A 16105-nucleotide genomic window follows, 5' to 3' on the forward strand; every position below is an offset into this window, starting at 1 on the left:
CAGCGCCCTTGGGAATATTGCCCGTTAATACACGCAGGATATTTTTAAACTCTCCCAAAATAGTCTGGGAGTGTGGAAGTCCCTGCAAAGCCCCAAGGATGGGGAGGACGGGGATCACAGGGATAACTCCCCTGTGGGAAGCAGAGCCCCTCTGAGGACCCTTTACCCTAGACCCTCTTTGGTCACAGGTCTAGGGTGCTTAAAAGCAATTAGAACTAAACGTGGTGTTTTAAGCTGGGTATCTGTGAGGATCAGTGACAGTGGTGCAAGTGCAAAACTCTCCCATTCCCCCCTAAACTCAGATTTTTGGGGGAACCTGCTTGTTACCATGACTCTGAGGCAACAGTTTTGCTATCATGCACTGCCTGGAAAGTTCCCAGCTGCTGGGATGAGGGGGTTAAGGAAGGAGCAAAAAATAGACCTTCAACAGGATGAGCTGCTCAGGTTAAATTATCCATCAAAACAAAGCACCAGCTGCAAATTAATCACAGGTAGTGATGGGGAGATCCAGGAAGGAGCCCCTGCATGAGCCCTGCTGTCAGCCTTCCTTGGCACCCCATGGGGGAGCTGTAATGGGATTTCTAGCCAGAAAAAGCAGTGATTAGCACACAAACAAGAGATGTGCCGCAAGTAACAGTTTTCCTCCCTGTCCAAGCTCTGTGTCAGTAAACAGGGGTTTATCTCTTCGTACAGCCAGGTATTGTGGGGAGCTGAGCAAGCCCTGAGGCCAGAGGGAAGCTTTTTTTTTTGTGAGAAGAGGTTGCTGCACTTCCTTTTTCTCACCATGAAATCCCCAGGTAAAGCACAGGCTGGCTTATGGCTCCTTGCAGCTGGGATGGATGTTGCAGATGCCGCTGCCATGGGGAGGGTCACAAAGGAAGGTCTCTCCTTGCCCATGGCAACATCTGAGGAACAGCCAAGCCCCTTTCCCATGAGATTTGCTGATGTTGTTTACCTCCCTGGGCTGCAAACTCAGGAAAGTTTTAAAGGAAAAGAAAATAGTGTGGCCATATGCTCTTCCCAGCCATGCAAGCGTGTTGCCCTCCCCAGGCTGAGGACTGTTCCTTAGGGCATCATAAGGAGGATGCCTGAGAGTGGAGAGAGCAGAACCTGGTTTCCCCTGAGTGGCTGGGCATACTCCACGGGATGATCCAGGCACCTCTGCTGTGCCCAGCGCTGGCTGGTGACACTGGAACCCTGCCTGAGTTTGGGGGGGCAGCTGAGCCTGGCGGATGCCTTTGAAGGGCCCCAGTCACGAGCTCAGCTATCTTTAGCCCAAGGTATTTATATTACAAGGCCTCCAGGCAGTGCAGCAACGGCATCAAAGGGTGGAGAAGGCCGGAGGGCGCTGTGGCAGGGCACAGAGGGGGCATTGGGTGCTCCCTCACTCCTGAGATCTGCTGAGATCCTGGGTGAGGATGACCCCAGAGGAGGAAGGTTCCCAGGCAAGGCCCCCGGAGCGGGTGCGTATCCGGGTGGAGGAGCAGTCATTCTCGGTGGAGAAGACCTTGCTGGTGGAGAGCAGTGAGTACTTCCGTGCCCTCTTCCGCTCGGGCATGAGGGAGAGCACGCAGGAGGAGATCGGGCTGGGGGAGCTGAGCGCAGCCGGGTTCCTCGCCATGCTGCGGGTGCTGGCGGGCGAGAGGCCCATCCTTGGCAGCGAGGAGACCTTCCAGGCTGTGGAATGTGCTGCCTTCCTGCAGGTGAAGCCCTTGGCCAAGTACTTGATCCACTCCATCAACTCTGACAACTGCATCCTGCTGTACCAAGCTGCTGCCATCTTCGGCCTTCTGGATCTCTTCCACTGCGCTGCACTCTACATCAGGGACAGCTACGCTGAGCTGGAGGAGTACCTGGACTGCCTCTCCGATGACCTGCTGGCCTATGTGGAAGCCCTCCTACCCAGCACCTTTGTGGCAGTGGGAGCCCACACACCCACCTTCGAGTTCTTGGAGGACCTCTCCAGGACCATCTGCTACCTGGACGAGGAGACCAACACCTGGAGGACCCTCTCCTGCCTTCCGCTGAGTGCCAGCACATTCCTAGCCGGCATGGCAACCATGGATAATAAGATCTACATCGTGGGTGGAGTCTACGGGGCCAACAAGCAGGTGGTGGAGAGCAGCTTCTGCTACGATGCTGATGCCAACTCCTGGAGCCAGTTCCCCAGCCCTCACCAGCTGCGCTACGATGTCAGGCTGGTGGGCCACGAGGGCTACCTCTACGCCATCGGTGGCGAGTACGAGAAGATCTCGCTCAAGTCCGTGGAGAGGTACGACCTGGCCTCCAACACCTGGACATTTGTCTCTGACCTGCCTCAACCGAGCACGGCAGCGCCCTGTGCCCAAGCCTTGGGGCAGATCTTCGTTTGCCTGTGGCAGCCGCTGGACACCACCGTCATCTACGAGTACGAAACGCAGCAAGACGCGTGGCTCCCCGTCACCGAGCTCAAGCGGCACCAGAGCTACGGGCACTGCATGGTGGCCCATCGTGACAACCTCTACGTCATGCGCAACGGCCCCTACGACGACTTCTTGCGTTGTGTCATCGACTGCTTTAACCTGACGTCCCGGCAGTGGAGCGCCCTGCCCGGGCAGTTCATGAACAGCAAGGGAGCTCTCTTCACCGCTGTCGTCAGGGGTGACACCATCTACACCGTCAACAAGATGCTGACGCTGCTCTACTCTGTGGAAGAGGAGACCTGGAAGCAGAAGAAGGAGCGGGCAGGTTTCCCACGCAGCGGCTCCCTGCAGACCTTCCTCCTGCGGCTGCCAAGACGTGACCATGACATCGCGACGTAGCTGGTCCCTCATGTCAGGATGCTCTCCTTACACATGGCCTCAGCTCTGCACTCACTGCTCCCCTGGGCTCCTCTCCTCCTCCCCAGAGGTGTGCTCAGGTCCAGAGATGTGTCATGTTGGACCTTGGAGGTGACATTAGACACTGCCAGAGGGGAAGGGCAGCTGCTGTATGGCTCTTCCTGCCCTGCATGAGTACAAAGTCCTGTCAGCCATGAGCTCACAAGCCAGCTGTGTACAGGACATCATGGCTTCTGCAGAGGACAGATACCACAGATATGCAAACATGGGATTTATTTATTCTGACTGCACTCTGAGGGTGTGCAGCATTCCACCTCCTCTCTGCCTTGATGGGAAATCATTCATTACATGCCAGAATTAAAAGGAAAGCTATAGAAAAGCTTCTCATTACTGTGTTTTTTATCACTCTTGGGTTTGGGGTTTTTTTTCTCCTGTCCTTGTGAAGGAAAATACCTCCTAACAGAGATCTGTGACAGGACTCACTTCTGCCCCTGAATGCTTTTTCAGCTGTGGCTGTTTCAGAGCCTTACGTGAGAGCGCGGTTCCCACAAAGCCCCACGCTCCCCTGGGAATTCTCTGTGGCTGCAGCGGGGTCCTGGGAGGAGGAGGGGAGATGGGGAGTGAAGGAAAGCAACTCCTGGGCATCAGGTGCTTAATGTGCCAAGGGTTTTCTGGGACCTGGGAACCATCAATCACCCCCCTGCCCAGGCACAGCACAGACCCAACGGGGTGGCAAGTGCTGGCTCTCACCAGAGACTTGCTTGAGCCAAGTCAGGGTCTTTTGAGGACATGGCAAAGCTTGGAAGTACAGAGAGTGCCACAAGGGAATGAGGGGGAGGGAGCCATTACATGGTGATACCAGGCTTGCAGAGCTCCACAGCCAGAGGAGCTGTTCACATAAGATCCCACCACCTGGTGTTGAGGGTTCACAGCCTTCAACACCAGCTCTGGAGATAGCTGGGCAGTGCAGAGCTCCCCTTTGTGACCACAGGGACCAGGGCAGCGGCAAACCCAGACCCTGGCTCAGCTGGTTTCCCCTCCATGGGGCAGGCTTTGGGCTGCCTGTGCTGTCCAGGCCGGGAGAGAGCGGAAGGGATACCAGCTGGGATGCCTCAAATACCTCTGCTGCTGATTCCCGCCAAGTTCTCAGCATTTTCAAAACAGTTCCCGCATTTAAGAATAAACCCACTCAATGCAACTGCAAACCAAAACAAACCAGAAAACCCCAGCTTGCACCCACAGCCAGATGGAAAACCACTGGATGCATCTTGTCCCCATTTGCTCTCTGCCATTGGGCCAGGCCACCACCCCGATGTCACCCCTGAGGAGACTGCTGCTGGTGGAGCTGCAGGTCTGGCGGTGGCACGGAAGAGGCAGGGGACAGTGACAGACTTGTCCCAGCTCTGCACTGTGGGCATTGTGAGCTGAGCACCATTGCAGTCCCCAGGTGGAATGTTACAGCAACCCATCAAATCAAATCATTGTCCCCTTCCCAGACAAAGCCAATTAACATTTCACGTTGTCTTCTCCTGAGAGCAGCACATGGAAACGTGTTGCTTTAAAACAATTTTAAGTTGAACAAACAGCTTAAACATCCATTAAAATGAAGTTAAAATAATTCTGTTACTAAAATATTTATGTTGGGCTCCTCACACAACTTGGCAGGCTCACCCCTTCCCTCCAGCTCTGACACCAAGTGCCACAACCTCCTCCCCACCTCCACATGCTGCTTCTTGACAGTTCAGAGGTTTACAAAGATATTTGTCAACAAAATGCAAAAGGTTTTAAGATTTCAAGTGTGGCACTTGAAGGAAAGTGTGAGTCTTGGCAGGCAGCTGAGTATGGCATGGATGCTCCCAAGAGCCATTTATTGCATCCATCAATCCAGACTGTGATCCAGGAAGTAACACAAGATAATTTTAGGTGTAAAGGGAGGAAAAAAGATACATTTCTTACCTCTGCAAGAAAGGATCCAAGATTCAGGACCAAGCAAGCCACTAAGGAGGGTGAGAAGCTGCTCGCCTTTGCGCAGTGAGTTGGCACAATGCTGCCCCAGTGTGCTTTGTTCCACCAGAATTCAGCACCACTGGCACCAGCACAGCACCTTTATCTTCCCCTTTCCATCTTCACGGTGTTCTCTCCTCCAAAGATCACACTGGAGGCGACACAATCTGCCTAACCACAGTTTAACCTTTTGCAAGTCTCTTTTTTAAGGTGACATCATCTTGGCAAGGGGGAATGTAAGGAAAAACTGTCTGTAGATGGACTTGCCTTATAAGGGCCGTATCAGAAATAAAAGCTTGTATAACCAAGGGAAAGCAAGAGGAAAAACAGAGCTGGGAGTTCCAAGAAGAGCCTGTGAGCTCCCCAGAAATACTTCCCTAGGACAGACAGGGTGCCACATTTTGCATTTTGATGCCATTAAAGAAGAGCAGGAATAAAACATCCTTGGAAATGGATGGTAAAATCTCCCTGGATGCCAAATTTCCTTGTGGCATCCAGGCAAGAATGAAGGCAGCCATGGGGAGCTGTACCTTCCTGTTGTTGTCTGGCACACACCTGGAGATCCAGGGAGAAGGGACATAGTGTTTTACCTTGATGGCAGCACATTGCACTGGGAGATTGTTTGGAAGGGTACAATGGAAAATGGTACTAATACAACTAAGGATTTTCTCTGCTGGGTTGTGCCAGTTGGCATCCTGACAGAAAAAGACAAACATATTGCAGAAGAATGCCCCCAAGCATCTTCACTCAAAGAAATTACATCTGTATCTAATTCACAGGAAAATATCATACTTTATGTGAAAAACACTGTCCACTGTTCCACTGCCAAGCCAAGACACACATCCTGTACAGTGATCTGAATCTCCCATTCTCTGTCCTTCAGTTACATACAGAAATTCCCTTGGGCATCCAGATGTTCCTGATGCTGACATTCATGTTTCACTTCATTTAGAGCCACTGTCTTCACAGTTTAGGGAAGCATCCCCTGAATTTTCCTGATTTGGGCAGAGCATGAAGGCAGTGAGCAGTTGCCCATCTCTCTGTTCTGATTTCATGAAGTTGCCTGAGGACACCTTTGCCTCCACCATTTCTCATTGCACTGGATAAACCTCACATATTTCAGAACAAGGGCAGCTTGTTTTCTTTCTTCTTTTACCCACATGGAACTGTGTATTTTCCTCACATTTCTGGTTTAAAAGAAGCTAATGCCATCAAAGTAGATTTCAATTACAATATTCAACCATGACTAAGTCAGCTGAGACTCTTCCCAAGCCAGGATCAACACATGTTCCTGCAGAGCCTTCAGATTTTAGGAAAACAATTTCTTCTTTTGATTTATATAATCATTTAAGAATCCCCATTTGATTGCAGCTGAAAACATGGCACCCATCACCCCAGGTGGAGGGAGAACACTGGTTTGGTTTGGGTTTTGCAAAAATCTAAGCCGAAGGCGGTTTGGATCTTCTTTCATCTAATCTGAACAGCTGAGATGATCAAGGGTGGGGATGTGTGGGTGAGGAGACAAACATTCCTGCTATGCAGTCGGTGCCTGAATGACAAACACTCTTATGATGGAGCTCCATAAAATGAGACACCAAGGCAGAGCTGTGAAGTCGTGTGTCTGGTGCTTCCAGGGGTGGGGATGGAGCAACAAAATCCTTCTAGTCCTTCTAGTCTGGTGGAGAGGGGAAGCTGTGATTGCTCCAGGATGCTGCTCAGTGGGTTTTCATCACAAGCTCTTCCAGAGCCCTCTCCCTCTGGTTCCCACAAAGCAAAAGAACTTCTTTGATTTCATTTTGCTGGAAGCCCATATCATTAAACTGAGCCAACAGATGCAAGAATTCAGCTGCCTGGAGGAAGAAGGAGAATGATGTTATCATGGCTGGATATATTGTGTGATTGCAGCAAAAGCAGTGCTGTGGGACAAGGCTGCAGCCAGAAGATCTGGCTGGGTTGCATCATCAAGACAGCAGACAGAGGACACATATATCCCTGGTAGCATTGAAACTTCTTAAAAAAGAAATATTTCATAAAGTCAGCCTCTAGCTTCACTATCCTTTTAACATTTATATCAATTCCATGCAGTGTTTGCCCGCATTATGAAGAGAGCAGGGAATGGCAGTGAGCACAGCTGGAATTCATTTGTCCTGCTCACCCCCTTTGCTCAGGCTGGGCCTCAGCACCACAACATCACATGGAGCTGTGTCCTTAATGAATAAACCCTTCCCTGACACTGAGACCCAGGTGCCCTCCCACTGCCACTGCCCTAAGGAGGGGTGACACAGCAATCCTACAGCACTGGCACCCTGGCAAATGAATTTCATGCAGCTCTACCTCCCCAGGCTCTTCATTACCCCCAGGGGGAGACTGATGGAGACAAATGCCCAGTTCTCCATGGTTCTCCTCCCTGGGGGTAGAAGGAAGAGCTGGCAGGGCAGGAGAGAGCCTGAGTGCTGGTGGGCTCATTATGGGATTCCCTGTGTGGGGCTGAGTGAGCATTGTGCCATACAACAGGGGGTGAAGAAGGGCAGAGAAGAGTGAAGAAGCAGGTGTCCTTCCCCAGGAGTCCTTATGGTGACACTGCCCTAGAGGTCTGGCCCTCCATGAGGCTGCAGGAGGGCCTCTGGAGGCAGAGGGAAGCGTGCATCCCACTGAAAAAGAGTGTGGAGGACACAGCACAAAGGGCTGGGCTGTGCCATCCCATTCTGACCTTTTTCTCTGAGTACTGGAACATTTCCATGGCTTCCTCCACCTGCCCTTCCTCATAGCCCTGCTTCAGCAGCCGCTCACAGGCACCCAGGTAGCTCAGGAACTGCAGAGGAAGACAGACAGGTTAATCCAGCCTTGGGGATGGGGAGCAAGGCCAGCCAGAAGCCCCCTTGCCACCTCCCAGGGACCCACCATGGGGAGTACATGAGCCACCATCATCTTGCCAGTTTCCATCCAATGCTCAGCCAGGGTGGTCTGTCTGTCTGCAGGATTTCCAGTGGGAGACAACATCTTGGTCTCTCTTCACCCTCCCAGGGTGGGAATGGGAACAAGGTGGAGGGAGGACAAGGAGAAAACCAAACATGGGATGACTTTGCTCAGCTGACCCTGCATCCCTTTGATGCACTGGGGTTCAGGCACCCTTGGGTTTGATCCAGGGTCCAAGTGCAAAACCCACCCCAGGGGAGACCTGTGTGCTGTCATTACTGAAAGTAAACAGTTATTTTTGGCTTTCCTCGTTGATTCTTGGAGTGCTGACAGCACAATTCCCAGCAGCATCTTTTAAATACTGCAAGAATCACTCACTGTCCAAAAACATATGGGACAGGCAATAATAAACACAATATACAATAGCAGGGGGAATAAAAACATCCCACAGGTCTCTCCAAAGCTTCTTCATCCAAGGAGAAGCTGATTAGTTTCTCCCCAGGTTCACCAGCACACAGACCTCCATCCTCCCCAGCACTGCCATAGACAAGGAGAAGGACTCAGTGAAAGGCCATAAAACATATGAAAAAGACAAAAATCTCTCTCAAACACTGAGTTGATCTCTTTTGGCTGAACAGTCGAGTAGGGATTTTCAGAAATGTCAGCCTTAAGGAGCCCAGTAATTCAGAAAGGAGACAGTCACTGGTCATTGGCATTCCTCACCTCATGTTATTTCCCTTGTTACCAGGCTAATGACAGCCCCAGATCACTGCTGTATTTTCTTCCCCTGCTGTGGAAGAACAGCCACTCACCCACAGCATAACACAGATAGTCCTGGCAGCTTGGGTCAAGCCCAGCATGAGATCAGTGCCTTTGTCAACTTTTTTATCACTAAAAATATATCTATATATCTCAATATATCTCTATATCTATCTTCTCAAGACTTAACAAGAAGAGTGTTGTTTTTGACACTGACCAGCTGCAGCCTTTGTTATGTCTCAGCTCACATGTACATTGAGAGCTCCATGGATCAGTGATGCATTTTGAATTGACCAATGATCATTAAATCAAAATGCAATGGTGCCTTTTTGGCCACGACATCCTACATGATGAACCTCTGGCACACTGGGGAAAGTAATCCTGCTTGAGCCTTTCAGAGAAGTTCTCCCACCAAAATTAGGACAGCATTGCTTCTAAAGAAGGCTACACAAGACCTTGCCTTCTCTACTAGGGTGGGCTCTGCCAGTTTCACTTGACACTGCAAAGAAGTTGAGCAATTTTTGGCTACCATTTGGTACTTCCATCAATCCTCACAGTTGAAGTAGTCATTGTCACACATCGAAACCTCAGGTGTCTCCAGCAAGCAATAAAGAGCATAGGTCTTCTTTTTATCTTCAGCGGAACATATTTTCCAGGAAGATTTAGACTAATTTGGTAGTTTGGTACTTGTAAATGATGCATGAAGGGTCAGGCTTTATCTTGATTACACTGGGCATAAATGGGAAAGATGGGAACTGCTGTGAAGAAGGGATAGAAGCCAGACCTTGTCTTTTGGTGCAGTAATCTCTTCTCCAAGGGAGTGGGAGTCCTGGTGTTTATACAGAAGGGAGCAGGCTGTACCCATTTCCATCCTTAATAAGATGAACCGTTTCTTCATTTTGAAGCCAGCAGTTGCTCCGAGACACTCTCGCATGGCTCTGTGAAACAATGTGGGCTGGGCTCTGCCCCTCTCTCTGTGCCTAGATGAAACCTCTATGGTCTGAGGACATTAAGCTTCCCTTCCCACCTCAGCTCTTTGAAACTCCAGCGAGCCCTGGGGAGCTGGTCCAGCCAGGGTGAGCAGGGAGGGAGCCGGAAGCTGCAGATGACTCAGCCACAGAGCAGCTCCCAGGCGGGTGAGAGCTGGCCCACGCAGCAGAGGCAGCTCCCAGGGGAATGGGAAGGAGACTGGCAGCTGGCAGCAGCTGCTCAGGGCTCTGCCTGCTCATGCCCTGCCAGGATTCTCCCTCTTTTGACAGCCCCATGGATATCCCTCTTGCTCAGCTGTGATTAAGACCCTTCTCTCTCTGCAAGAACTATTTGGACAATTTAGCCCTAAAATGCTCTGCTGGGATGGGCAGGTCCGGCCCAAATTTGTCAAGGGAGTCAGAGCCAGCAGCCTCCCTCATGTCATGGATGCTCTGAGGACATCTCTAACAATCATCTGGACAGAGACATTGGGAATGAGGATGCAGCACAGCAGGCAGGGATGTACTCGCATACCAGGGGTAGGAAGAGGCTGAATGTTAAGTATTTTCAATAAATTTCAGGTTATTATAGAGGGTTCCTCAGGAAAAGAGCTCTGGGACTACACTGCAATGTTTGCATGGATTCCCTGCTTGCTTCAACACAGGGAAGTTGTGTCTTGGAGAGAGCCCAACCAAATCTCCAAGGTATTCCTATAGTCCCACTCTGACAGGATGAGCCATGGCAATAATCACACGAATCCAACAGCTGGGAAAAATTATGTGCAAAAAGTTTCCATATATGGGGGGAAAATGTGTACCTCAAAAGGACATGAAGCTTCACACAACAGATTGAACAGATAACAAAGCCAGCCGTGATAATGCGCTGAAAAGCTGAGGGCGACTCATTGCTCTTTTATTACAGCAAAAGTGTAATCTCACGGGAAGTCCTGTCAGCTGTGGTCTAACACCAAAGTGGAAAGGCAAGGCCATCAAAAATCTACCCCAAAGAAGACAGCCATTCCTTTCTCCATGAAAATCAAGTTTGCCTTTACCAAAAGTTTCTCACTGTGCTGTGGCAGCTCCACTAACCTGACTCAAGCTTTGCCTTCCCGTCTTCTGGAGGGTGAGGATGGCTTTTTGGGTGGGGTAGCCCAGGGCTATGACAGGCTCGATGAGATCTCGCTCCTCTTGGCTCAGTGCAGAGAGCAGGTCAGCCGAGGAATCCGGCTGGGATCTGTGGCAGCTGAGAGGTCGTCCAGGTGTGGAGGCAGGGGGGAGGCAAGTGTAGGGGCTGAGGGACTGCAAGGAAAAAAACAGATGGTCTTATTGCTTCCAGGTCATGGAATGAGGTGAAAAAACCCAGGCTGAGGCAATGCTTCTGAATGCTGGTGGTTACCTTGCTCTCTCCAGAAGAGGAAAATTCCCATACAAGGAACATCAAATGGGCATCAAATGAGACTGGACTTAATTAAATCCAGGCTCAGCTATAGATACAGGTCAGAGAAGTGTGCTCAGGGTGGGTGTTGTACAAATACACATGGGCATTTAATCTTCCTTAATTACTCCATGTCAAATGCAACTACATATAAATAACCTGGTCATTCATGTGTCTGATGGTTTTATTGCAGGTTTTCAGTAATTCATCTCCTAAATCTCTCAAGCAGCTGGATTAGAATTTCTTAAAAGCAGGGTGCATTTCAGATTTAAGGTGACAGCATATTATTTACTTCATCCTTTCACATCACTGTCTCTATCACTAAATGATCTGTATTTCTAGTAGGACTATGAAGTCCAAAGTTTCCTAGAAAAGACATAATGAGTGTAAAGGGACATTTCCCTATAAACTTTGCTTATTTCTCTTAGAATGGGATAATGTGGCAAAAAGAGGACAAACCTCCCATATTTCACTCTTTTTTAATGCTTCAATTGAAAATAAGATTAGACCCTGCTTGGGGAAAACACGGATGTTTTGGACAGAGCAAGTAAATGTGCACCCAGAAACCTTCTCTCAACCTCAGTGAAAAAATCAAACCCTTTCTTCACTTCTTGTGAAAACTTCAGCAATTCCTCATGGAACCTATTTCGGTTCCTTTTTGCTGGCCAGCCCCCACTAAACGAGACTCCCTCCTCTCTCAGCAATGAATAAAAGGCCACCAAAGTAAGCTTCTCACCGGTACAGTGGGCTTGTGCTGTTTGATGGGAGGGATGGGTGTGGCTGGAGGAGTTGGCAGGACTGTCCCCTGCTGGGCCACGTCCAGATCTGGCCCGTACTTGACGCTGGAGTTGGTGCTGGGGCACTGGGGGAGCAGCCGTGGCATCGGGATCCCCCTGCTCCCTGTGGCAGCTCTGTTCAAAGGATGCACCAAAGCAGCCAGCTTCCTCCTGGCAGCTTCCAGCTCATTCTTCATGTTGTTAAATATCACCATGGATCTTCTCTGCTTGCTGGGGTCTGGGCTGGCTGGGCTGTGGACATTGTTCTCTGGTGAGGGCTCCAGCAACCCGGGTGATGTCTTTGGTCGGGTCTGGTAAAAGCCCCGTGAAGACACACTTCTCGCAGAGCTTCTCCTCCTGGAGAGGAGCGTTTCATCCCTGTCATTCTCTTCCCAGGAGGTTGAGGAGTACTCATCATCCGAGTACTCACCCTCCTCTGAGTGCCAGGTGTCACTCTCGGTGTCGGACAGGACCGCCCTGCCTTTGCTGTGCCCGTAGGAGCTGTCGGCAGCGCTCAGGCTGATGGAGCGCCGCACCGCCCCGTCCCGACCCCGGCCCCCGTAGCTGTCAGCAGGGTCCACCAGCAGCAGCCAGCACGGCGGAGCCGTGGGGACCACTTCAGAGGTGACTCGATGGCGGGAGGTTTGCTGCTGAGAGGCCACCTCCACCCAGTACAGCACTTTCCTTTCCAGCGAGAAGTCGTGCTGCGGAAGAGCGAGAGGCAGCTGGTGAGGACGTGTGAAACCAGACCACATGGCACGGCACAAACCGTGCACTCCACGAGGGATTTTAAGAGATGCAGTCTTCCCGTATCAGCTCCTATTTCCTTGAACATTAGGGCTGGCTGTAGGATTGAGCAGTGCCAGCCTGATCTCTATAGGGAACCCCCAAATTTATACTTGAAAACAGTCTATGAAGTCATTACTATTGTGAGTTGCACCTACAATTCTTTGGAAAAGTGTTTTATGCTTGTGAAGGTGTTTGTGTCATTCTGACTGTGGAAGGCAGGAGTGTGCAGACATCCCAATTTTAGGCATCTGCAGACAGGCACCACCTCCAGCCCCAGGCTGCCCCCAGCATGGTGGCAGTTTGTTTGTGACCCTCATTAGCAGCACTTGGCAAAGACACTTCAGGGGCTCAGAAGCCACCAAGAAGGGAGATGCCACCTCGGGCAGAAGCAGAACCAGCCATGGGATTCTCTAGTGGCGCCAGGGTCTCGGCTGGTCCCCAAACAGAGTTGTCATTTCCACATAGTTCAGCTTAAAATATAAGTGTGTTTGTGACTGAAATCTGAGGGTTTTCCTGGAACAAACAAGCCTTGCCCGTCCCAGAGCTCTCCAAACAAGGTCTCCTCCTGACAGGCAGGCAAGTACATTCACAGCCCAGGAATGCTGTTTTTACTGTTCCTGCCACTTGGGTCAGCTGTGGACCCAAATCAGCCTCCCTGAGGAAAACACCCTCACATCCCCCCATAAGAACCAGCAGCACAATGGCTTGGCCTCGGAGGGGAACATCAAAACATCCCCAAATAGGGAGAAACACGGGGTGTATATATGTATATATAAACACTATCTATATGCTTCCAGCACAGGTAGTATTGCCTGCTTACAGCTGGTAGATTTATTGGTAAATATTTAATAAATATTGTTAATAAGTGAGAAAGTGGTAACTGCAAAGTAGAAAACAATTCCAGAGCAGAGTCTGAAGTTTGTCCTCCTATCGCAGAAAAACTTAACCCTCCTGCTTGGAAAGGATCTTTTAGAAAGCAGCCCCAAACCAACCTCATCATCACTATCACACGCCACAAACCATCCTCACCTCTTCCCAATACTGCTGCAAACCAGCCAGTGAAGAGGAGATCAGTTAAGAGGTTTCTTTTCCCTTCTTTCAGGAGAACACTGCTGACATCCCTTTGAGCATCCCCCAGCAGTGACCCGAGTGTGGACTCACCATGGTGCTCATGAGGATGTCGGTGCAGTCAGGGAGCTCAATGTCTGGGGCAGTGACTAAAGGGGTTTCTCCCTCTGAGTCCCCACTGAGGCTCACGGCCATCCGGAAGGGAACTTCATCCAGGTAGTTCATTGCTGCTGCCTGATTTCTTGCTGCTGGAGGAAAGGAAACAGAAACTTTAAGAGGAAGGAGGACTAGCATCTTTTAAGTTGCCTGGAAGGAGAGAAAGATGAGCTGTTTCAAGTGCCAGCTGGGTAAAAACATTGGGAAAATCTTAATTACTGACACCAGGATGTTTTGTCTGAACTAACCTTTGCTATTCTCAGCTTGAGCCAGCAGGACTTGACCAAGCTTATGGCTTCCTTTGGCAGAGATCCTGAGTATTTTTCTCCTCCATGCTTGCCCTGCTGCTTCCCATCTCTCCTGTCTCTCCCTCTCCCTCTGGTGCCATTGCACGCTCTCTTCCCCAAGCTGGGGACAGACTGAGCACTTTTTCCACTTACAGAGGGAGAAAGCACAGCCAAGGAGGACTCCCTGTCTGTACAACGTGACAGAGCTCATGCACACAGCCTCGTGCTGCTAAGCCATCACAGGGAACATCCTGAGGGAGCTGGGGTGAGGGCATCCCTTTGGGCACCACAGCAGCTTACTGGGAGCCAGGCAAGGGGCCTGGTGCATCAGTCAAGCTTGGGAATTAGGAGGATGTCAAGCCATTTTTAAGATTAGCTTTTAGGAACCATGCATTCATTTTAAGAGTGGTGATGGTTTTAGGTCAGGAATTGCAGGGGAGAGAAAAATTGCTGGTGAATGGGGAATGCTGTCAGGGAAAATATTACTGCAAGTGTCTCCATCAGGTCTCTATAAATGTCTCAATTTACTAAAAAGCCATTACTGGCTGCATGAAGCCTTGAGCTTTCAGCTTCCCAGTGATGACAGTGTGTAAAATCACTTCTTTTATAGATTATAAACTATAATCTGTTAGGAGCTGGTAGACAGTCTTCCACTGAGTTCTAGTACTGGTAGCATGTGCCTAATCATTCCAAAGTCCTCAGCACTCATCCTCAGGTCACACAGTAAATACGTATGTGACATCCCTAAGTGCTTTTCCCAATTATTTTTTTTCCTTTAAAAACAAACAGCTTCTATGACAACAAGGATAAACATTCCACTAAAAGGAAACATGCAGAAGAATATACACAAAGATGACAAAACTGCCTGTTTAAAGCAAAAATAGGAGTCTGTAATGGGAGATGAGGTTCAGAGTAGTTTCCTGTCTTGGCAAAGGATTCACAAAGAGCTTCCAGGGCACAGAGAGTGACATACACAATCAATGTGCACAATCACTTGGTGCAGCTCAGCTGGTCATACCAGAATGACAACAGGGTTGTCACTTTGCCTGCTTACGCCAGGAGCCTTTAATGCCCCTACACAAGCAGAGCCCCTAACGAGCTTTGTGCTCCTGCACATGTCCTGCCACTAACATGCCACACAGGCAACGTGTTGGGATCCCACATGGAGCCAGGCCATCTGCTCAGCTTAAGAGGGCTCAGCCTAAGGGACAATCCACGTCAGCACTGACAAAGGTGACGCTTGAAAACATCTGTAAGCAAAGCCACCTTCCCTCAGCTTTCTGCTGCTCCTTGAGCAGCTCCTGCCTGCAAGGGGGACTGACCTTCCCTGCAGCGTGGGCTCTAAACTGGCCCTTCCCAAAACCCCTGGGTGCTGAGGAAAGGAGTGTCAGCATCTGTCACCCAGAATGGCTCCACTCAGGTTCAAATTATACTTTGAGGGATGGTGATGGGTAGTGAGTGTGTCTGAAGCCATGATGAAGAACATATGAGGAGATGATGGTACTGTACCTCGCTGTATTTTGCTGCGTAAATACTGTGCCTTAAGAGAGGCTCACACAAGTGTTAATTCCCAAAACCACAGTTTAGAAAACAAGAAGTACTTTAGGGCAGGAGCAATCACAACAAAAACACTACTGGAAAAGGATAAGAGGGTCAATCATAAACACTAACTCTCACCAAAAGGGGACTCCTACAAAAGCTCTGATCTCATGTTCTCCACATCAGCCCTGCCCACTTCCACATCGCGGACACCAGCCAGTGCAGAAACCAGTTCATACCAGGAAGAGGATGTGCCTAAACATCAGGAGAAACCCAAACTGCACCAGGACCAGGGGAGGAATAGAATACAAACGAATCTTGGAAACTCACAGCCAACCTCTCTCTTCTGGGCTACACTAAGTTTTTAAAACTTAAAAACAGTGGGAAATACTATACTGAGAAAAACGGGAATCAAGTCTGAACACACACTTTTTCAATTAATACCCTGTGTCCATGTATTTTATGAGTTGAGATTTTAAACATTCCTCCCCATCTATGGCTGCAATGACTTCCTCACTAAAGCAATTAAACATTTTAATGCAGACATCATTAGACAGGAGCAAATACACAGAACACACCTAAGGGCAGA

At 49.8% G+C, this 16105-nt stretch overlaps 2 protein-coding genes across 2 annotated transcripts; one reads left to right on the top strand and one right to left on the bottom strand.

The window, feature by feature from the left end:
* Positions 1–1309: 1309 nt before the first annotated feature.
* KBTBD13 (kelch repeat and BTB domain containing 13) lies at positions 1310–3185 on the top strand. The gene has a single exon (XM_066328226.1). It carries the CDS (start codon positions 1419–1421, stop codon positions 2799–2801), a length of 1383 nt encoding a protein of 460 aa, XP_066184323.1. The 5' UTR covers positions 1310–1418; the 3' UTR covers positions 2802–3185.
* A 2355-nt stretch (positions 3186–5540) lies between these two features.
* UBAP1L (ubiquitin associated protein 1 like) lies at positions 5541–13782 on the bottom strand. The gene is made up of 5 exons (XM_066328233.1): positions 13628–13782; positions 11638–12381; positions 10556–10765; positions 7534–7635; positions 5541–6673 (listed from the first exon to the last, which is right to left on the bottom strand). Exons 1-5 carry the CDS (start codon positions 13757–13759, stop codon positions 6539–6541), a joined length of 1323 nt encoding a protein of 440 aa, XP_066184330.1. The 5' UTR covers positions 13760–13782; the 3' UTR covers positions 5541–6538.
* Between the last annotated feature and the right edge of the window lie 2323 nt (positions 13783–16105).

The sequence above is a fragment of the Sylvia atricapilla genome, chromosome 13 (genome assembly GCF_009819655.1).
Source record: "Sylvia atricapilla isolate bSylAtr1 chromosome 13, bSylAtr1.pri, whole genome shotgun sequence".
NCBI classification, from domain to species: domain Eukaryota; kingdom Metazoa; phylum Chordata; class Aves; order Passeriformes; family Sylviidae; genus Sylvia; species Sylvia atricapilla.